Raw genomic sequence first — 21,820 nt, 5'->3', positions numbered from 1 at the left:
TTTGGCTCTCAGCTGACTTTGATTTGGCCCGTGCAATTTTTTTACGCATGTCATCGTTTCAAAGAAAGAAGATTTCCCATTGGAATTCAGATTTCCAGCTTATCTTGTAAAATCAGAGCTACCCAATCTATCAATGTAATACACCACATTAACAGAACGAAGGGAAAAGGCCACGCGATCATCTCAGCTGACACAGAAAATGCATTTCACAAAAGCCAACACCCCTTATGATAAAACACTCACCAAACTGGGAATAGAGGAAAATTCCTAAGTGTGATAAAGGATGTTTTCGAAGAGCCCAGAGCTGACATCATACTCAATGGTGTAAGACGGAAAGCTTTCCCCCTAAGACAGAAACAAGAAGAGTATGCCGGCTTTTACCACTGCTATTCAACATAGTGGTGGAATCCTTGCCAGAGCAATTAGGCAAAAAAAAAAAAAAAGAAACAAAAGATATCCAAACTGAAAAGCAAAAAGTAAAACTATCTCTGTTCATAGATAACATGACCTTACATATAGAGAATTCAAAAACTCCACTGAGTAACTATTAGTGCTAGGAAACAAATTTAGCAAAGTTGCCAGGTACAGGATCAGCACACAAAGATCAGTTGTATTTCTATACACTATGAACAGTCCAAACAGCAGTGAACAATCCAAAAAGGAAATTAAGAAAATAATTCCACTTACAATGGCATCAAAAAGAATAACATACTTTGGAATAACTTTTACCAAGTAGGCGAAAGACTTGTACACTGAAACCTACAAAACATTGCTGAAAGACATTAAAGAAGACCTAAATACACGGGAAGACATCTTGTGTTTATAGACTGGAAGATTTAATATTGTTCAGATGCAATACTGCCCAGAGCAATAAACAGATTCAATGCAATTTTCATCAAAATCCCAGTGGCCTTTTTTTTTTTTTTTTTTTTGCGGTACGCGGGCGTCTCACTGTTGTGGCCTCTCCCGCTGCGGAGCACAGGCTCCAGACACGCAGGCTCAGTGGCCATGGCTCACAGGCCCAGCCGCTCCGCGGCACGTGGGATCTTCCCGGACCGGGGCATGAACCAGTGTCCCCTGCATTGGCAGGTGGACTCTCAACCACTGCGCCACCAGGGAAGCCCAAGAGAGACACCGAATTTTTAACTTCACTTAATTTTAATTTTTTTTTTCGATCCTAAAGTCAAGTGCAATTATTGAGAGATGCACACTTTTTCAAAATATATTTATTTATTTGGCTGTGCCAGGTCTTTTTTTTATAACAACACCTTTTATTAATTAATTAATTAATTTTTGCTGTGTTGGGTCTTGGTTTCTGTGCGAGGGCTTTCTCTAGTTGTGGAGAGCGGGGGCCACTCTTCACCGGGGTGCGCGGGCCTCTCACTGTCGCGGCCTCTCTTGCTGCGGAGCACAAGCTCCAGACGCGCAGGCTCAGTAGTTGTGGCGCACGGGCCTAGCTGCTCCGCGGCATGTGGGATCCTCCCAGACCAGGGCCCGAACCCGTGTCCCCCGCATTAGCAGGCGGATTCTCAACCACTGCGCCACCAGGGAAGCCCTGCGCCAGGTCTTAGTTGCAGCATGTGGGATCCAGTTCCCTGACCAGGGATCAAACCTGGGCGGCCTGCGTTGGGAGTGTGGAGTCTCAACCACGGGACCGCCAAGGAAGTCCCACTTAATTTGAATTTAAATGTAAATCTCTCAAGACTCTAGCAGCCGCGTCCGGAGAGCGCCAGTTCGGCAGCTCCACCTGGTGGCTCCCCTTCCCCAGCCTCGACCCAGCCCCAGCGGGAGCCAGACAGGCCGTTTCCCCGCCCAGCCCTGCGGTCCGAGCCTTGGGGTCAGCACACCACCACGCCCCGCCCTGAGTGGGCAGCCAGCAGATCTTCCCATCCTACTAAATCATCACTCTGTTTGCCCCCAAGTCCAAGTCTCGCTCTCTGCGGCCGGCTAGGCATCTGGTCTCCCACACATCTGCTGCTCTCGTGGCCGGAGCCTGGGAAGCCGGTCAGAACGAAACCCGCAGCCTCCGCAGATGTGCTCCTCTGACATGGGCACCCGCCCGTCTTTCCTGTCAGGAGCCAAGAATACTCAGGCTGCTAATTTGAACAGAAACAGTGAAGTTCTCTCTCTCGCCTCTTTGGGCACTTATTCCGCAATTTCAGTTTTCAGAAACAAAACCCTCCCGTATGCAAAATTCGTAGATGGCTGTGGTCTCCAGGATGTTCCTCGTAAAACAAATGCGTCTTGCCTGTGGTTTTACAGTTTCATGATCATCCCACGTCGCAGGGGCACAGTTCCGACGGAAGGCTGGCACAGAGCCGCCGGTGAAAGGGCGCGAATGCGGCGTGTTTAGACCAGCAGCGAGTATAGACCAGGGTGTCTCAGCATCAGCGCGATTCACATTTGGGCTGGATCATTCTTTCCTGTGAGGCCGTCCTGTGCACTGTCGGATGTTTGCTAGCGTCCCTGGCCTCCATCCCCCACACCACCACACCACCCTTGAGACAAGCAAAAAATGTCTCCAGACATTGTCACACGTCCCCTGGCGGGGGGCAGAATCGCGTGGGTTGTAGACAAAACCTGGGGAAAGAGGAGCGGGCCAAGTAAGACTCCGCGGTCACCCCTCTTGGGGAGCAAAGTGCAAAGCCTCTGGACCCCAGAGAGCAAGCTGAACCCCTAGACAGCGTTGCGTGTGGGTTCCTGGCCTTAAACAGGAGAGACTCACGCCGACATTTGTCATGCATTGTTCTGCCTGTCAGGTGCTGGCAGTGTGGGGATGAACGAGCAGATAAGCTTATTATTTCACTCAACAAGTATTTATTGCCTACTATGTGCCGGGCACTGTTCTAAGCACTGGTTGTATTAGTCAAAGTTCTCCAGAGAGACAGAAACAATAGAATTGAGATATACAGATATATAGACATATATATACACACGTATCCTACTCATGCGGAAATGCAAAGAAGCTAGAATATTCAAACCAACTCTGAGAAGAGAGCAAAGTTGGAGCACTGACACCAGCTTGCTTAAAGCTACGGTAATCAAGAGGGTGTGGTATTGGTGTGGAGCAGACAACTAGGTCAGTGGAACAGAACAGAGAGTCTAGAAAGAGACCCACAGATCTGGACAAGTGAATTGCAACAAAGGTGCAAAGGAAATGCAGTGAAGAAAGGCTAGCCTTTCAACAAATGGTGCTGGAACAATTGAAGTCTGTATGCAAACAAAACAAAAACAAAAAAAACCTTGGATCCATATATAAAAATTAATAGGGGGAGGGATAGATTGGGAGTTTGGGATTGACATGTACACACTGCTACATTTAAAACAGACAACCAACAAGGACCTACTGTAAATAAATATTAATACAAAATATTGTTAATACATCATTACACAAAAATCAACATAATACACAAAAATCAACACAAAAGAGGTCATGGACCTAGATGTAAAGCCTAAAAGTATAAACTTCTAGAAAAATATACGAGAAGACCTTGGTTAGGCCAAGATTTCTTAGATACGACACCAGAAGCACGAACCATAAAAGAAAAAAAATGGTAAATCGATTTCATTCAAATAAAACACTTCTGCTCTTCGGTAGATGCTGTTCAAGAGAATGAAAAGACGAGCCACAGACAGGAGAAAATACTTGCAAATCAAATCTCTGATGAAAGACTTTTATGCAGAATATGTAAAGAACACTCCTATCCAATAATAAGAAAATAAGCAACCCAATTTTTTAAAGTGGGCGAAAGCTTTGAACAGACACTTCATCAAAGAAGATATACAACGGCCAGTAAGCACATGAGAACATGCTCAACGTCATTCGTCGTTAGGGAAACGCGACTTAGACCCCTAAGGGGACACATCTGCCCACCTATCAGAATGGCTGCCACACTGAGTGCCGGTGAGGACACATGGAAGCGCGGGACTCAAAACACAGACTGTGTGACCATTTTGGTAAATAATACGGCAGATTCTGGACATTTTAAACATGCGCCTACAGTGTGTGATCCAGCGATTCCACTCCTAGACATGCACCCAAGGGAAACGAAAGAACATGTCCATGCAAATGTGGACGCCACGCAAACACGCAGCTCTCTTGGTAACCTCCCAAACCTGGAAATAGCTGAGGTGCCTCGAACTTGCCCGGCCGCTCCCTCTGCCTGGGATGTGCCTCCGAAGAGAACCACGCGCCTCCCTTTCCTGCCCCTCGGGCCTTCATCCAAACATCACACTGTCGCGAGGTCTCCCAGACAAACATGCTGACCCCGAAGGCCTGCAGGGCCGGCCCCCTGGGCCTGCGAGGTTCCCGCAGATGACAAAGGCGCTTCGCAGACGCGATTACACTGAGGATCTCGAGATGGGGAGGTGGGCCCGGGTTACCCAGGTGGGCCCGAAATGTGATCTCCAGTGTCCCGTGAGAGGCAGGCAGAAGCAGCAGGTTCCGTGGCCGAAGCAGGATGCCCGGCTGCTGGCTGGGAGACGCCCGACGGGCCGAGGGCTGCGAGGAGTGCAGCTCAGGAGGCTGAAAAGGCAGAGAAGGGTCTCTGCCCGGGGGGCTCCAGGAGGAGCCAGCCCTGCCCACGCCTTCTCCTGGGCCCAGGGGTGCGGGGCCGGGGCTTCTGGACTTCTGAACGGCGAGGGGATAAGTGCGCGTCGTCTGAGTTGCCAAGACAGTGGACCTCCCCACGGCAGCCACAGGGACAGACGCTCTCCCCGTCTTGCTGCTGTCCCCAGGGCCCCACTCCTGCCCTTCTCAGCACCCGACATGCTTCCCATGTTCTTTGTTCGTCTCGTTTACCGTGTGTCTCTCTAAGGGGACCATGAACTTGGGAGGGGGGCGGGAGACTTGCTCTGCTCTGCCCACACTCTCTGCCCTGCAGCCCAGTATATAGTCGGGCTCAGCAAACTCCGTGCTGGAATTCAACAGTGGAACAATAGCCCAGAAGACTTTTAATATTCATTGTACTGCAGGCCGTAATTTACCAAATCCCCAGATGGGCCTTGTGTACAACGGGCTGTGTGTGTGCTCCGTGTTTTTCTGTCCCACTCCCTCTGACCACGCCCGCCGGTGCCATTTCGCCTCCCAGAGGTAACCATGCTTGTAGTCTGGGTCGTGCGCTCCTGGCCCGTGTTTTCCATTTTACACCTGTATGGAAGTGTGTAGGGGTTACACCCACTGCTCCTTGGGGTCTGTGTTTAAAGTTCACACAAATGGAGCGACTTTTCTTCAGGCCGCAGGGGACACACGAGGATCTCCTTCCTTTTCCTGCCGTGCAGTGTTCCATTGTCAGGACCTGCAGCACGTTATTCATCCCGCACCCTGCTGCTGCACCGGGCAGAGTCCGGGCCAGAAAAGGAGGGACCACCCAAAACAAGGAGGAGCTGAATGAAGGTGGGCGGGGCCCGCGAGAGCCACACACTCACACCCTCCCCGTCGCCTCTGCTCCCACCGGCTCTGCAAGGACCGTCGTTGTCCTTGGGTCCTGGGACCGTGTGTCGAAGCTCCTCCGAAGTCCCCACGAGGGGCCTGGCTGGCCAGGCGACTCTGCACTACCCCGCCCAGTTTAATCTAAGAAAGGCAGGGTGACTATTTGGACCTACAAGTGAAGGTACCTCACAAAGGGATTTACCCTGAGTCACCTGCTCCTGGAGGGTCACTAGGAGGACCCCCGCGGGGCTTTCTTTCCACAGTTTTGTCAGCACGACCCCCTTGAACTCCGGCGAGCCACAGAATGATACAGGACAGAGTCCTGGGTCCAGTCTCTGCCGCATCCCTTGTGAGTGTGACTGTACTTCTGTCTCTTCACCCGTCCGCTTGGGGGCATCACAGGTGGAGTCGGCCCACACCCGCCCCAGAGAACCGGCGGGGAGGGGCCAGGCCTGCGCCCGGCAGATACTTAGAAACAGCTCCTTTCTGTAGAAAGAACGGAAGTGCCCGCCTTTCTCTCACTTCCTTTCTAGGGCCTGGGCGGGTTGGCCTGTGAGTGGCCAGCTGTTATTTTTGGGCCTCGGTTGCTCCGTGTGAAACCCCGGTCCCCCCAGAGAGGAAGGGGGGCACCAGGTGACCTCGCCCTTGGTCTGGGGTGCAGCCGGCCCAGGTGCAGCGGTTACTGCCTCAGAGTGAAACCCACACTGGTCAGGCTGGTTCTGCGGCCAGGTTTCCTAGCAGATAAGCACCGTGTGCGGTATTTACAGACACTCAGAACGCAGAGGGGCTGCCGTCCGCTCCCCCGGTTTTGACAGCAGGGAAGCTGGGGCCCAGCACCTCAAGCGCCTGCTCTGAGGTCACACACGGAGCTTGGGACACCAACAGGACCAGAGTCCAGAGTCTGGACCCCTCCGAGGGGCGGCAGGCTTGCCTGTTTGGAGGAGGAACGTGCTGAGCTTTGAGGACCCTGAGCATCTCCGCCCACCCCATTGTTCCCAGGGTCCTGGGCCTCCTGGTGGGTGGGCAGGGCTGAGCCTCAGGGGGAGGCAGGGGCATGAGACTGTGTGCCGTCTGGGGTCCCAGAGTCCGCGTCAGGGCAGACGGGGAGAGCCACCTCCGTCCCCCTCACGCCCATTCATGGTGGCCTTTAGCGGTCTTCCCTGCTGCGCCATCTGGGCTGCTCTTTGGCGATCCCCGTGACCCGACTTCACCGCACTGAAAGCGGCTGTGTGGTGACCCCGCACCCCCACACTTGTTGAGCTTGTGCCACAAGCCAGACGTGGTCAGGGCTGTCCTCACGGACAGGGTGAGGTGCCAAGAAAGCTTTGCAGGAGCCGACGGGTCCCCCTAGCAGGTATCTGGGCACAGAGCTCTCCCGGCCCAGGGACTGCACAGCAAGGCCCTGACGTGCTTGAGGCCCAGAGAGGGAGCCCGTGTGTGGGGTCGTGCGGCTCCTAGAGGGAAGGGTCCGGGTGCAGGGACCTGGCCTCAGGCTCCCACTCCGAGGGCTCTGGGCAGAGGACGACGAAGCAGTGACCTGGGCTACAGGTGGCACTGGGCCCGGGCGGGGATCCCACGGACGAGGGCGCAGGCAGGAGAGAGGCCACCTGGCCCAGCCAGGTGAGGGGGGAAGTGGCTCGAAGCAGGCGGGGCAGGAGAAGGTGGGAGGTGGTGGTCTCAGAATCACCGTGAAGGGGACCCCTGAACCTTCCAACAGATGTGGGTGGGCCGTGGAGGGAAGCGGGGCGTCCGAGCCGCTCGGGGCCGGGTGCCCGTACCGCCCTCCCAGCCAGCCTCCCAGAGCCCCAACAGGCTGCAAGTGAACGAGGCCGCCCACGGGCCTGGCGCTCTGCTCGGCGAGGGCTCGGACACGGTTCTGAGGGTGACGACACCAGAGTCACCGCTCACGAGAACCTCGGGCAAGTCTCCCATCTCCCCGTCTGTCTTCCTCGTGAGACAGGCATTGATGGGTCTCTCCTCTCCTCCCCAGATCCCTCCCGAGGAGACAGGTGGCTACACATCAGGGGCTGAAACACGAGGCGAGCAGGGCTGGGCCCGGGGGGCTGAGGGGCTGCCCTGGGGCCACGGTGGCCGAGAGGGGGTTCCCTCCCGACGGCAGAGGCAGAGCTGAGGCGCAAGGAAGACAGAGCATCAGGCGGGCGGAGGAAGGGAAGAGTGTTTCAAGCAAAAGGAACAGCATGTGTGAGGGCCCTGAGCCAGCACAGGGGGTGGCAGCTGAGGAACGAAAAGGGGTTTACAGGCAGAGAAGTGCTGGCTGGTGGGCCAGTGGTGACACAGGTGTGCTTGTGACACAGGTGTGGGCGTGCTGGTGACACAGGTCTGGCATGGTGGTGACACAGGTGTGGCGTGGTGGTGATTCAGGTGGTGGTTGTGACACAGGTGTGGGCGTGGTGGTGACACAGGTGTGGCATGGTTGTGACACAGGTGTGGGCGTGGTGGTGACTCAGGTGGTGGTTGTGACACAGGTGTGGGCGTGGTGGTGACACAGGTGTGGGCATGGTGGTGACACAGGTGTGGGCGTGGTGGTGACTCAGGTGGTGGTTGTGACACAGGTGTGGGCATGGTGGTGACACAGGTGTGGCGTGGTGGTGACACAGGTGGTGGTTTTGACACAGTGTGGGCATATGGTGACACAGGTGTGACGTGGTGGTGACAAAGGTGTGGCGTGGTGGTGACTCAGGTGGTGGTTGTGACACAGGTGTGGGCATGGTGGTGACACAGGTGTGGCGTGGTGGTGACACAGGTGGTGGTTTTGACACAGTGTGGGCATATGGTGACACAGGTGTGTGGTGGTGACAAAGGTGTGGCGTGGTGGTGACTCAGGTGGTGGTTGTGACACAGGTGTGGGCATGGTGGTGACACAGGTGTGGGCGTGGTGGTGACACAGGTGTGGCGTGGTGGTGACACAGGTGTGGGCATGGTGGTGACACAGGTGTGGGCGTGGTGGTGACTCAGGTGGTGGTTGTGACAGGTATGGGCGTGGTGGTGACACAGGTGTGGGCATGGTGGTGACACAGGTGTGGCATGGTGGTGACACGTGTGGGCATGGTGGTGACACAGGTGTGGGCATGGTGGTGACACAGGTGTGGGCGTGGTGGTGACACAGGTGTGGCGTGGTGGTGACACAGGTGTGGGCGTGGTGGTGACACAGGTGTGGGCGTGGTGACACAGGTGTGGTGTGGTGGTGACACAGGTGTGGGCGTGGTGGTGACAGGTGTGGCGTGGTGGTGACACAGGTGTGGGCGTGGTGGTGACACAGGTGTGGCGTGGTGGTGACAGGTGTGGCGTGGTGGTGACACAGGTGTGGCGTGGTGGTGACACAGGTGTGGCCATCTCTGCTCGTCATCCCCAGCGTGGTTCCCAGCAAGGTCTCCCCAGCCCCCACCAACCCGGGCAGCGAGTGGCGTGGAGCGGCAGCCGGGAGGGGCCCTGGGCCGGGGTGGCAGGGACTCGGGGGGCAGGGCCCTGTGCCCTTCTGCTTTGGGCCCAGCGGCGCTCCACGTCACATGCGGGGATGGTGGTGCGGAGGCTGGCCCATGAAGCCCCTTCCCCCAGAGTGGAGTCAGAGCCATCCTGACCCCACAGGTGTTGTTTCTGGAAGAAGGATCCAGGGTTTACCCTGCTGGGACGGGTGAGACCCGCCCCTCGCACCACCACCCAAGCCCACCGGGCCACGGAGGGCATCCTGTGGGCTCTGAGGAGGGGGCGGGGGTCACTCTTGGGGAAGAGGTTGAGGCCTTCATCTCACCCCATCCTCGCCGCCCCACTCTACAGATGAAGAAACTGAGGCTAGGAGAAGGGAGGCGTGGGCCCAAAGCGGGGCCTGGCCAGTGTGTCTGACGCTGTCCTCGCTGGGTGACGGGGCCACGGGCTTCGGCCTCCCCCGAGCTCGCGATTTCACTCCCGGGTAAACCTTCCGGTAGAACAACGTTCACGGCAGCTGTCTGTAACGGCCCCAAACTGAACTTCCCAAGTGTCCATCAGCCTGAGGACACAGCCCGGGAACGCAGTGGGTGACCTACCGACACACGCGACGCAGGTGGAGCGAGGGGCCCAGAGTACCGGCACAGACGCCCTGTGAGCGCCTCTGTGCGAAGTCCACGGTCAGGCAAAGTGAGTCTGGGGAGAGGTGACACGGCCGGAGGGGCTGGAAACCATCAGCCTGGGTGCCGGGGAGCAGGACACTGGGGACCGGAGCGCCCCGCACTCCAGTCACCCCCAGCACCAGAAGACGCCTGCACCCCGGCCGCCCCATCCTGCCGTCCACGGGGTCGCACGGGTCACGGGAAAGGGATCCCGGCTCCCCGGCACCTCACAGCACATGCCCGGCACGGCCGTGGTGGGGCCTGGGTGGTGACCGGGGACCTCAGGGCAGACACGCAGCTGCTTGGGGAGGGGGGGCGCTCAGATAAGGGATATCCATCGCTGGAGGTGTCTGGAACTTTCTGGAAAACCCGCCGCAGGGTGCAGAACCAGCCTGACGTGACCCTCCCCCCATCCCCCCACCTCTGGATGAAGACTTGGGCCGAGTACAGCTTTTCTCGCCGTGAAAAGCCCTCCGGATACTTTAGCTAAGAACAATTCTCCACTCAGTCCTTGACAGGCTCCAGGTCACGGCAGGGTGGGCCCCGTGCAGAGTGTCCCTCTACATCATCTCCAGCAGCCCCCAGCTCGGCCCCAGAGGCAGATGCCACCAGTCACTCCACTTCATGGAGGAGAAAACCGAGGCTCGGAGGGGGAGTCCCTGTAGGGGGGAACGGGGGAGCGAGGACCCAAGCCCCCAGGCTCTCTAACAAGGGCTCTCATCGTGTGCTCTGGGGACCCCGGTGGGACCCCAGGCCTTTCCGGGGGACCTGCCATCCAGCCTTGCCAGCCACAGATCCCAGTGCAGCCCAGTTTCTTCAACAGGTTCTTCCAATACACAGTCGATTTCTCATAACGGACCATGTAGCAGTCAAGACGAAGCCCTGGCCTTCCGAGGAGGAAGCGTGCGACCAGCTCAGAGGGAAGCACACCAGGTCCCTGGTGGGGGGGGTCTGGCTGGGAGGCGGGGACAGGCCCCCTGAGAAAGTGCTGTCTGAGTGTTCCCGGCAGGAAGCGCACGGGTGGGGGGCGGGGCTGGAAGGACAGCAGGGAGGCGGGGGGCCAGCCGGGCGGCGCCTCGTCCAATGCCGTCCCCACGTCTGCGCTCCTGCCCGCACAGGACGTCCGCCAGCCCGTGGACCGCGACGCGTGCTCGCTGAGTCACCGCCACCTCCCGCGGGGCCCGGCGCCATCTTCTCACGAAGGCCTCGCCTCGTTGATCCTACGCCTCTCCCTCCACCCCGCAGAACCCAAAGGGCCAAAAGCTTGAGAGTGCGTTTGCTTTTAACTTCCAACCTTCTCGTCCATTCATTTATTCACTCGACCAACGCGTGTGCCGCGGTGCTGAGTGCACAGCTGGGCTCTGAGGAGAAGCAGCCCGGAGTCTCCCTTCCCACCTGTAACCTGGGCCGGCTGCACCTGAGCCCGCCTCAGACGCCGCTCTCCTAGAGCCCCGATGCTGGGGGGGGCCTGGAAGCATCTCCCCCAACATCACGTGTGTGTGACACAGGGCTGGGGGGAGGCGGGAGGGAGGGGGAGGGCTTCCTCTTGCTCTCAAACCTAAGATGCAACCAGCTGTGGAGTGTGGAGCCTCGCAGCTCCGCCCCGCACCTACCCAGGCTACAAACGATCCAAACACTGCAAGAAATTAAGAGATCACCAACCCACCTCTCCCTCCTGAGCTGCCTGGAGAGAAGCACTCTCCCGCCTTCTCTGTCTCCTGGGCCCGAGGGCTGGGAACTATTTGCAAGGTTGCACATTTCAGTTAACAAACAAGTTCTTTGCTCACAGCCAAGGGGAGGGGCAGCAAAACCTGAGCCTGACTCTTCTTTCTGTGAGAAGCCATTGTTTATCCCCTCTGGGAACTTCCCCACGGGTGGGAGGGTGGGAGGGGCCGCGGCGCGGAGGGAAGGGTTTGGGACTGGAGACGGTGCGCTTACCAGCTCTGTGACCCCAGGCAGGTCAGTGCACCTCGCGGACCCCCCGTGTCCCCTTCAGCAAAATAGGAATAATATTAAATGCATTCCCGAGAGAATTAAATGAGATCTGATTAAGTACAGTGCCTGGTGCACGGTAAGCCAGGCATGGGCGGCAAGCGTTTCTATTAATAGAAATACGGGAGCCTTAGGAACTGAGAATAATCACACTCCCTCCACGACGCCCACCCTCCACGATGCCCACCTGACAGTCGCAGTATCCGCTGGCCTCGGGGGCCCAGGTGCACTCCCCGGGCCTCTTCCTTCCCCCTGAGTGACCGCAGGCCTTCTCCCAATGGCCAATAAGCACGTGTGCACAGCCTTGCCAGCAATGAGGAAATTAAGGCAGCAAGATACACTTCTCACCTGTGAGGTTGCCAAAAAATCTAAATGAAACAGCCTGACCCTGTCCTGTGCAGATAAAGTCGAGGAGGGACGAGGAAGGTCACCCCTTGCCACTGGGAGTGAGTAGGAGTGTGGCCAGTTTGGCGACAGCCACTGAAGTCGGGGCATGCGGACCCTGCAGGTCAGAGGTCCTGCTGGACAACATCCGCCCAGGAGAGACGCTCGTGTGTTTGCGCAAAGAGGCTGCACGTCTGCCCAGGATGGCGTTGCTCACACCACCAAGGAATCGGAAGCAACCTAGATGTTCCTCACTTGAGGAGGGATGGGAGTGGGTGCGGGGCTCCAGACAGTGGTGAAAAAGAACACAGCAGAACACACCGGAACACACCAGGACCACAGCAGCACCACACCAGGAATGCACTAGCCGTGTGCGCGCTAACGCGAGTTGATCACAACAACGCTGGGTGAAAACAGGAAGACGTATGATGATACACACCAGAGTACTATTTATACGAAAAATTTAAAAATAACATGCAAAACAGTGCTGTGTACTGTATGTTCATAGATAAACACATTCTTCTGAAGGTATAAAAATAAGCCTGGAGGACGGAGCCGTGTTCATGACGGTGGTTCCTTCTGGCGACGGGAGGGGTAGGGTTAGGGCAGGAGATTGCAGAGCTTTCCCTGTCATCTTTTCCTTTTTAAAAGAAAAACTTGAAGGTGAATATGCCAACCTCATAACATGCGATTCCAGGTGGTGAAAATACAGGTTTTGTTACATTATTCATGGTTATTTTCTGTATTTTTTTTCTTTCAAAAAGGGAAACAAAAAGGAAGTTCTCCTTCCTAGAGAACGCAGGCTGGGAAACGTGGGAGGAGTGGCAGGTTTGGAAAGCCACCACCCTCAGTGAAAGCTGAAGCCATCTACCGAGGCGGCTGGGAACCAGGACGCTCAAGATACCAAGGCATCAGCCGCCAGTGACTAGTTGGGGGGACGCCGGGGCCTATACGTGGGGACACCTGGTGTCACCACCTCCTGTCAGTGTCACTGCGGGGGGGGGAGGTGAGCTGACACCAGGCTCCACTTGATGAGATGCAACAGGAAGGACACCCATCACCTAGGGCTCTTCTCCCCAAAGTGTGTGATCCAGGGGAGCCGTCAGAGCCACCGTTCAGCTTTCAGGACTCACAGAGGATGAGCACGGTGTTAAACCACACAGGGAGAAAGCAAGCAGAGAAGGGGCCGTAGGACACTCCACACGACAGGCTGCGTCCATGTCAAACCAAGAGAAGACAGGAAAAGAAGACAGAAGAAAAGGAAAAAGCAAAAGCGAGGGGATGATTCTAGAAGAAAAATGGCTAGAGACAAACCGATGCCACGTGTGACCCTCGCTGGATCCTGAATCACAGGAAGCAGCCACGGGCTTCCCTGGTGGTGCAGTGGTTAAGAATCCACCTGCCAATGCGGGGAACACGGGTTCGAGCCCTGGTCTGGGAAGATCCCACATGCCGCGGAGCAACTAAGCCCGTGCGCCACAACTACTGAGCCCACGTGCTGCAACTACTGAAGCCCGCGCACCTAGAACCCGTGCTCTGCAACGAGAAGCCACTGCAACGAGAAGCCCTTGCACCGCAACGAAGTGTAGCCCCCGCTCACTACAACTAGAGTAAGCCCGCGCGCAGCAACGAAGACCCAACACAGCCAAAAATAAATAAAATTAAAAATAAATTTAATAAGAAAAAAGGAAGCAGCCACAAAAGCTTCTTAGGACAATTGGGAAACTTAAATACAGACTTGATATTAGATGATGCCCTTAAATTATCACTGATTTTCTTAGGTGTGAAAACGACAGTCTGTGTGAGAGACGGTCCATCTTCTCTGAAGACGCTGCAAAGCATCTAGAAGGGGTGTTCTAAGGTCCGCAGAAGGTACAGGCAGAGAGAGCGTGTGGATGACAGACACCAATGTGAACACCGGTCAACCCGCTGGAGCTCCCGGGGGTATTCATTTCACCTCTCTTTTAACTTTTCTCTGAGGTTTGAAGTTTTCATAATAAAGAGTTTTGAGGGGAAAAATTTTTTTAATGGGAAATAGGTCTTCCCACAAAAGGTTGGGAATTCACTGTGAAGAAGCCGCTTTGAAGTGGGTTTTTTCCTTCTTTGAAGTGGGTTTTGCTAAAGTACCGGTCTCTAGCATTTCTGAGAAATTAGTACAAATCAAAGCCACGTAGGAAATTCAGCACATCTGAGTCGTATATGTAAATTGGCATCATGAAAATCAGGGCTTTCGCTGCATTTCTAAGAAATGTCCTTTTTTGGACTCTTGCTTTTGTCTTGCCTCTGGAACTCTCTCAGAGAAGACTCAGCCACGTGGCCTCACGGGGGCAGCGGACACCAGGCCCCAGGGAGGCACACACAAGGTCTGGGGGCAGGGAGCTCTGGGCCCAAACCTCACAGGCACATGCGGACAGTGGAGCAGTCCCACCGGAACGTTCATTTGGCCAAGTAACTCCACTTAAGGAATTCAAGCCATTGCATGAGACACGGAGAAGGTAAATCATGTAGGAAATGAAGGCGGGGAATGTTTAGAATAGCGTCTGCAATGCTGTTTTGTTTTGCCTGGTGACCACTGAAGAGCTCATTTAAAAAGATAAGGACTTGATTGATAGGATATATTCAGTGAAAAAAGGAGCCTGTTAACAGTGTGTTTATTCATCTGTAAGAAAAAAACGGGAGGGTGATAAGGCAAACCCCATCACATGGCGGCTCGTACACGCGTGCGCCCAGATCAGCTCACGGGCCCGCAGCCAAGCCTCCCGCTGGGAGGGAGAGGTCCTCTGTGCTGCATTTCCTCGTACAGCGCCTGAACTTCTCTTCACTGCGTGCTCATTCCACCTTTTTAAGGACATATGTAACAGAGCCAGCTCCCAACCTTGAGGTAACAGAGTCTCTGCTCCAGGTCCCAAAACTCTTCTGTCCCCTTGACTGTGGAGCTTAGAATTAGATACCGAGCCTCCCGCGAGACGGCTGAGAAAGGGCTGGTTTCAGAATGAGGCTCAGAAGCCTCGGCACCTGTTCTGAGGGAGCCCAGCACGGGGGGTCCCACGGGACAATCCCTGCGGCACGGTGGGGGAGAGGTCCCACGGGCTGCGGTTCTGTTTGAGCTCCATGATCATCGTTTGGGCAGGGGAAAATAAGGCCCCCAGAGACCCCCAAAGGTCCCCCAGCTTGTTCTGTCTGGTGTCCTAAAATCTAACTTGGAGCAAAGAGGCCAGAAAAAAAGCAGTGGACCATCATGTTTGTATGTTCCCTGTTCAGGAACGGCCAAAATGCATCTGTGGTGACAGACGTCAGAATACTGGTTATGCTGGGTGGGGTGGGGTGTGCTGCTTCTGGGGGCTGCAAATGCTCTAGGTCTTGATCTGGGGAGTGCTGCCTGGGTTTGCGCACAGGTAAGCGTCACTGGCCTGCCCACTGAGAATACTGCCTCTTACCGCGCGTACGTTACACCTCTAATTAAAGAACACAGAAAGTCGATACAATCCATTAATTGTAAACAGCGTTTAAGCAAAAGCATTAAAAAGCTGTGATTAGCAGTGAGACGCTGGGGACCCCATCATTCCATTCTCGCCGCCCAAAGCCAGGCTGGATTTTGTTTGGTTTTCATTTCATGGGTAACTGCGCCGGTGTTAAAATTCCAAAGGGCGGTCTCACCGGGCGAGACCGCGTGTGACTGTGGAAACTGAGGCACAGTCGGCTCACCCCCTGGGAGCCAGCTGCTCCGTGAGGCGGTGAGAGCCCCGGCCCCGGGGGTGTGCAAGCAGAAGGGGCGGAGGGACGCGGTGAGGTCATCCCACAGGGACGCTGGGCTTGCCCCTCTCCAACAGGCGACAGCATCTGTGGTTGCCCCGGCCCACAAAACCCCACACAGCCCAGCCGTGGGCTTGTTACTTTCCACTGACACAAGGAATATGTACCTCCGTGTAAAAATAAAAACGTTACAAACAGGGCTGAAGCCCCTCGGACCCCATCCCCAACCTGGTCCCCTCCTGCCCTACCCAGCAGGATCACCGTCATCGTGCCCATCCTCTTCATAGCTCTGCCATGCCTGTGCGCACACAATCGTAGGCAAGGAGGCCTGTTCGTCTTTGTCTCACGGAAAGGCCCCTTACTGCAAGAACCATGCCACAAACTACTTTTCTTCACTCAACCATCGGTCTTGACAATCTCTCCACGTCACTGCGTACAGACCTGTCTCACTCTGTTTGACGGCTGCGTAGTATTCCTGGTTATGGCCCTCGAGCTTCACGTGCTCGGCCATCACTGCCGGGGGCGGGGGGGCACTGGCTCTGTTTCCATTGCTCCACACTCGTGCGTCTGTGGCCCCTGGAGGAGAGCTTCTGGGGTCAGGGATCAGGCGTAGGTTCTCCATCTTACGGGACCCTGGCAGGTCCCCTTCCACACAGAGGTACCAACACGCTCCCTCCCGCAGGCCCAAGCTCAGGCTTCCCCCGATCTCCTCCTCTCGGTATTACCGCGCTTTAAGACTTTGCCGACCGGGTGGATGAAAACCAGCTTTTCTGATTATTGATGAGACTGGGTGCTTTTTAGGTCATCCAGTCATTCGTATTTCCTCTGCCACGCGACCCACCACTCACAGCAGCCCTGCCCTACATCTTCCTGGGCCGCCTGGTCTCTCCCTCCACCCTGAGTCCCCCTCAAACTCCACGGGCTTCCTGTGACTCCTGAACGTGCCGTCCTCCAGCCCTGTCCCCGCGGAGGCTGGGAAGGCGGGAATAAAGTGACCACTGACGAGGGCAGCAGTGCTCGTCTGGACACCGAGCCCTGAGAACTCGCTGCGCCAGGAAAGTGCTCTGAGGCCTGAACTGAGCACACATCCCGTTCTCATCTCCACCTGGACCTTCATACCCACTTCACAGAAGAGGAAACAGAGGCACCAAGACGTTAAGTAAATTGTCACCAAGGCTTCCTGCCGGTACGTGGCTGAGCCGAGACTCCAGTTCAGCCGCTCAAGGGCTCTGACGGGGGTAAGGCCGGGGCTCAGGAAGCAGAGAACGGGCACCTCACCCGGCCTCGGGCAGTCAGGAACGGCTTCCCAGAGAAACTGACACCTCAGTGGAGCCTGAAGGAAGGAGCAGAGGAGCTGACGGGGCAGTGAAATAGGAAAGGGCTGTAAAGGGGGAAGGGCCCTGAGCAATGCCTGGAGGCTAGGCCACCCTGGCTGCAGCCTGGGGTGTGTGATGGGGCAGGAGACCAGGCCCATGGGCAGTGCACCCTGGGGGCTCAGCGGACAGCGTGGTGGTGGGGGGGCTCCTGGAGCATCGGGCTGGGCCCACACCCCTCAGCTCCCGAGACAGAGGGCGCAAGCGCGGAGGGAGGGGAGCCGCTGATTTACATCCTACAGCTGGGGGGGAAACCCAGGAAGTGCAGCCCGGGCACTAATCAAATCTAGACTAATAATAAACGTCCTGAGTAATGAGTGGCCTGGGCCGGAGCAGGCGAGGTGGCCGGAGCTGGGAGGGCCAGGAGGAGCCATGTGAGTAGCCGGGGAGGTGGGGGTGGGCGCAAGGGGCTCCGCCTGGGTCTCTGCATGGCATTGGGGACGCAGGGGAAGCGGCCCACAGCAGACGGGCAAGTTCGGGCTGCCCCGGGGCCTCCCGCGCCTGTGCACGTGGAGAGCCCTGGGTCTGGGGCCCTGGGGGTCTGGCCTTGCGTTCCCGAGAGCAGCCGCAAGGTTGGAGGGTCGCTCTCACAGGCAGGAAGTCCCTCTCCCTCCCACCCCAAGCTGGCCCCAGGACCCACAGCCAGATGGGCCAGGACGTGTTTTAAACATCAGGAGTGTCTAACAGGCCCTCCTACAGATGTCGACCACTGTCCACACTTCCAGGATTACCCACAGCCCGCTGGATCACTTTAGAGACAAGTCCAAACAGTGCGTTTTTGATCTGTAAATACCTCTGTATGTCTCCCTTAAAAAGAAAAACTCCTTAAAAAACAACCCCCCCCAAAACTCTCATGCCATGATGACTTCTGCGAAGAACGATTCCTTTGTGTCACCAAAGCGCCCATGTTCAGACTTCCCCGACTGTCTTGTCAATGTCTTTTCCAGATGATTTGTTCCAATCAGGATCCAAACACCATCATTTTGGCTATATGTTTTAAACTAGAACATTCCCACTCTGTCTCGTGTTTTCCCTTGCTGTTTTTTAAATTTTTTTTTATCAAAGAAACCGGATCATTTATCCTATAGAATTTCTATCAGGGCAGGTTTTGAAGGTTTGTTCAGAGGCCCCAATCTGGAAGCGTGGGTGCTAAGGCAGGTGGAAGGGTCCAGGCCCCTCGCTGTGCAGATAGGACCCACGGCCGGGTTGGAGGGGCCACGGCTGCTCTGTCCACCACACGCCTGGCAGGGAGCACATCTCCTCCGTGAATCCTCCGGATGGGAATCCTTTGTGTCAAGCAACCACCTCCCCAGATGTGTTCCCAGCTAAGGGCTCGGATGTTTAAGATTTCTGAGAAAGTTGGACCAGGAAGGAACAAGAGGTCGCCTTGACACAGGATGGAACCGCCCAGGCCCAGGCCCACGAGTCGGGAACCTGTCAGAACTGGGACCTGGCACTGACAGAGGCCGCCAGGAGCAGCGGAGTCGGGCCTGCCTCCCCTTGTCCACCGACTCGCTGTGTGACCTTGGAGGAGCCCCTTCACCTCTCTGGGCTCCATTTCCTCGGTCGTAAAATGAAGGAGAGCCTCTCCCCCAGCAGAAGTCCCTGAGAAAGACACAGAAAGGCCTTGAACCTGCCTGAGCCCCTCCTGAAGGGCCACAAGCAAAGGCGCTGAGAAGGGCTGCACTTAAAAACAACAAAACTTTGGCTTTCTTTAGCCCAATGTTTTTCAAACTAATTGGACCACAGAGGCCTTTCTTGGTCCAGCGCCTACAGAGCCAGGCATGTGAGGGAGACGGGCAGACAGCCGGGACGCAGGAGAGCCTGGGCCATGAGCCCAGCCCACAAACCCAGGCCTGCGAGAGCTCTCCCCTTCTCCCCGTGGTCAACACGGCTTCTGTTCTGCTGGCCAGTGTCAATTTGGGGCTTTTCCTGCCCTCCTTTGGGGCTGGATGATGGCTCTGGGACTTTATGTAGGTTCCGGTGGTGTTGGAGGAGGGGTGGGCAGGGACAGCGCAGACATCCGGTCAGCTGGGTGTCTGCCATCTGGCCGAGTGGGCTCTTGTGTCCCTGTCAGGTCCAGTGGCTCGGTGCCCTCTGACCGGGAATGGGTCTTTGAGGCTTCCTAGGCTGCCCTCGTCCGATCCAACCTGCTGTCCACTGGCCAGCGCTTCCCTGTGGGTGGGGTGGGGAAAGCTTCCACCCTCCTCTCCCCAAATGGGAGAAGGCTCAGGGGTCTCTTCAGTTTTGTGTGGTCCTCTGCTTATCTTCTTTTAATTGAAGTACAGTTGATTCACGATGCTGTGTTAGTTTCTGATGTAAAGTGACTCAGTTATACACCTATATATTCTTTTCCTATTCTTTTCCATTACGGTTTATCACAGGATGTTGGATACAGATCCCTGTGCTCTACAGTAGGAGCTTGTTGTTTATTTTATATATAGTAGTGTGTACCTGCCAATCCCAAACTCCTCATTTAGGTCCTCTTGCTTTTCTTTCTTTCTTTATATATATTTTTTGGCTGTGCCGTGTGGCTTGTGGGATCTTAGTTCCGCGACCAGGGATCGACTTGGGGCCCCGGCAGTGAAAGCACCGAGCCCTAACCACTGGACCGCCAGGGGATTCCCAGCCTCTTGCTTTACAAGTCTGCTTTGTGAATAGATGGTAGTCACAGGCTGGAAGCCCACAAAGTATAAAAAGGTACCTCACACAGCCTTCCTGCCCTCCTGGTCATCTGTCCGCCCAGCTCTCCTGCCCCCTCTAGAATAAACGGCTCTGTTCAGATGCTTGACGTGCCACAAAGTTCACCTGCTTAAGAGCTGTGCAACCATCACTATAATCTAATCTTAGAACATTATCGTCACCCCCAAAAAACCCCTGTCACTCCTCATACCTCCCCACCCCCAGCCCTAGGCTGGCCCTGACCTACTTTCTCTCGCTACAGATTTGCCTACTTTGGACATTTTATAGAAATGGAATGTGCTGTCTATGACTAGCTTCTTCCAGGAGCATGTTTTTGAGGTTCAGCCATGTGGTAGGGTGTCAGTACTTTATACCTTTTTGTGGCCAAATAACATTCCGTTGTATGGATGGACCATTTTACTCATCCATTCATCAGTTGACGGACATTTGGGTTGTTTCTACTTTTTGGCTACTATGAACAATGCTGCTGTGACCGTTCATGTACAAGTATCTGGGTGGACATGTTTTCATTTCTCTTAGGAGTGGAATTGCTGGGCCATATGGTAGTTCTGTGTTTAACGTTCTGAGGAGCTGCCAGACTGTTTTCCAAAGCAGCTGCACTGTTCTTTGTTTGTTTGTTTGTTTGCGGTACGCGGGCCTCTCACTGCCGTGGCCTCTCCCGTTGCGGAGCACAGGCTCCGGACGCACAGGCTCAGCGGCCACGGCTCACGGGCCCAGCCGCTCCGCGGCACGTGGGATCCTCCCGGACCGGGGCACAAACCCGTGTCCCCTGCATCGGCAGGCGGACTCTCAACCACTGCGCCACCAGGGAAGCCCCCTAACCCATTTTTAAACTGGGTTATTTGTCTTTTCATTATTCAGTTGTAAACGTTCTTTATATATTCTGGATACAAATCCCTTATCAGATATATGATTTGGAAATATTTCCTCCAAGTCTGTGGAATATCATTTTATTCTCTTGATGGTGTTCTGTGAAACACAAAAGTTTAAAATTTTTATGAAGTCCAGTCTCTCAAGCTTCTTCTGAATCATTTGTGCATTCGGTCTCACTGCCTAACCCCAAATCATGAAGATTTACTCCTGTTTTCTTCTAAAACTTGTCTAGCTACATTTAGGTCTGTGACCCACTGTGAGTTACCTTCTGTGTATGGTGTAAGTTAGGGGTCCACATTCATTCTTTTGAAGGTGGCTTACCCAGTTGTCTCAGCACTATTTGTCGAAAAGACTATCCTTTTTCCCGTTGAATCTTCTTGGTATCTTTGTTGAAAATCAATTGACCATAAATGTTAGGCTTTAGTTTTTGACTCTAAAGTCTACTCTACTGACTCACGTCTGTCCTTATGCCAGTACTACACTGTCTTATTTACTGTTGGTTTGTAGTAAGTTTTGAAATTGGGAAGTGTGAGTCCTACAACTTTGTTCTCTTTCAAAAGTGTTTCAGCTCTTCTGGGTCTCTTGCATTTCCATATGATTTTAGGATCAGCTTTTCAAATTCTGCAGAAAAGCCAGCTGGGAATTTGATTGGGATTGCATTGAATCTGCAGAATTATTTGGGGAGCACTGCTATCTTAACAATATTAAGTCTTTCCATCCATGAATATGGAATATCTTTCCATTTATTTAGGTCTTCTTTCAGGAATGTTTTGTAGTTTTCAATGTGCAAGTTTTGTACTTCTTTTGTTCAATTTATTCTTCAGTATTTTATTTAAAACACTGTTTTTGGTTTTGTATGTTTCCTTACAGTGTTTCTTTATGTATATACTAATACCTATAAATCTAGATTAGAACTTTCTCCTTTTTTGCAGAGAGACAGGGAGACTGTGAGCCATGCTGTTATGGACCTTGTTTTGTTTTTATTTTTTTATTATTAAAAAAAATATTTATTTATTTGGTTGTGCCGGGTCTTAGTTGTGGCAGGCGGACTCCTTAGTTATGGCAGGTGAACTCTTAGTTGCGGCATGCACGTGGTCTCTAGTTCCCTGACCAGGGATCGAACCTGGGCCCCCTGCATTGGGAGCGTGGAGTCTTAACCACTGTGCCACCACGGAAGCTCCTTGTGTTTGTTTTTCCACTTAATA

General features: G+C 54.7%; 1 protein-coding gene across 2 annotated transcripts in view; it reads left to right on the top strand.

Annotated features, from left to right (window-relative positions):
* Positions 1-12,782: 12,782 nt before the first annotated feature.
* Positions 12,783-21,820, top strand: part of TNFRSF13B (TNF receptor superfamily member 13B) — a 34,398-nt gene continuing 25,360 nt past the window's right edge. For both annotated transcript variants that reach the window (XM_033847028.2, XM_033847027.2), the window contains exon 1: positions 12,783-17,413. In XM_033847028.2, coding sequence (XP_033702919.1) covers positions 17,353-17,413 — 61 coding nt within the window. In that variant the 5' untranslated portion in view covers positions 12,783-17,352. The remainder of the gene's footprint in view (positions 17,414-21,820) is intronic.

This window comes from Tursiops truncatus, chromosome 20, assembly GCF_011762595.2.
Source record: "Tursiops truncatus isolate mTurTru1 chromosome 20, mTurTru1.mat.Y, whole genome shotgun sequence".
Classification (NCBI taxonomy): Eukaryota; Metazoa; Chordata; class Mammalia; order Artiodactyla; family Delphinidae; genus Tursiops; species Tursiops truncatus.
This window is presented reverse-complemented; position numbering and strand designations above follow the sequence as displayed.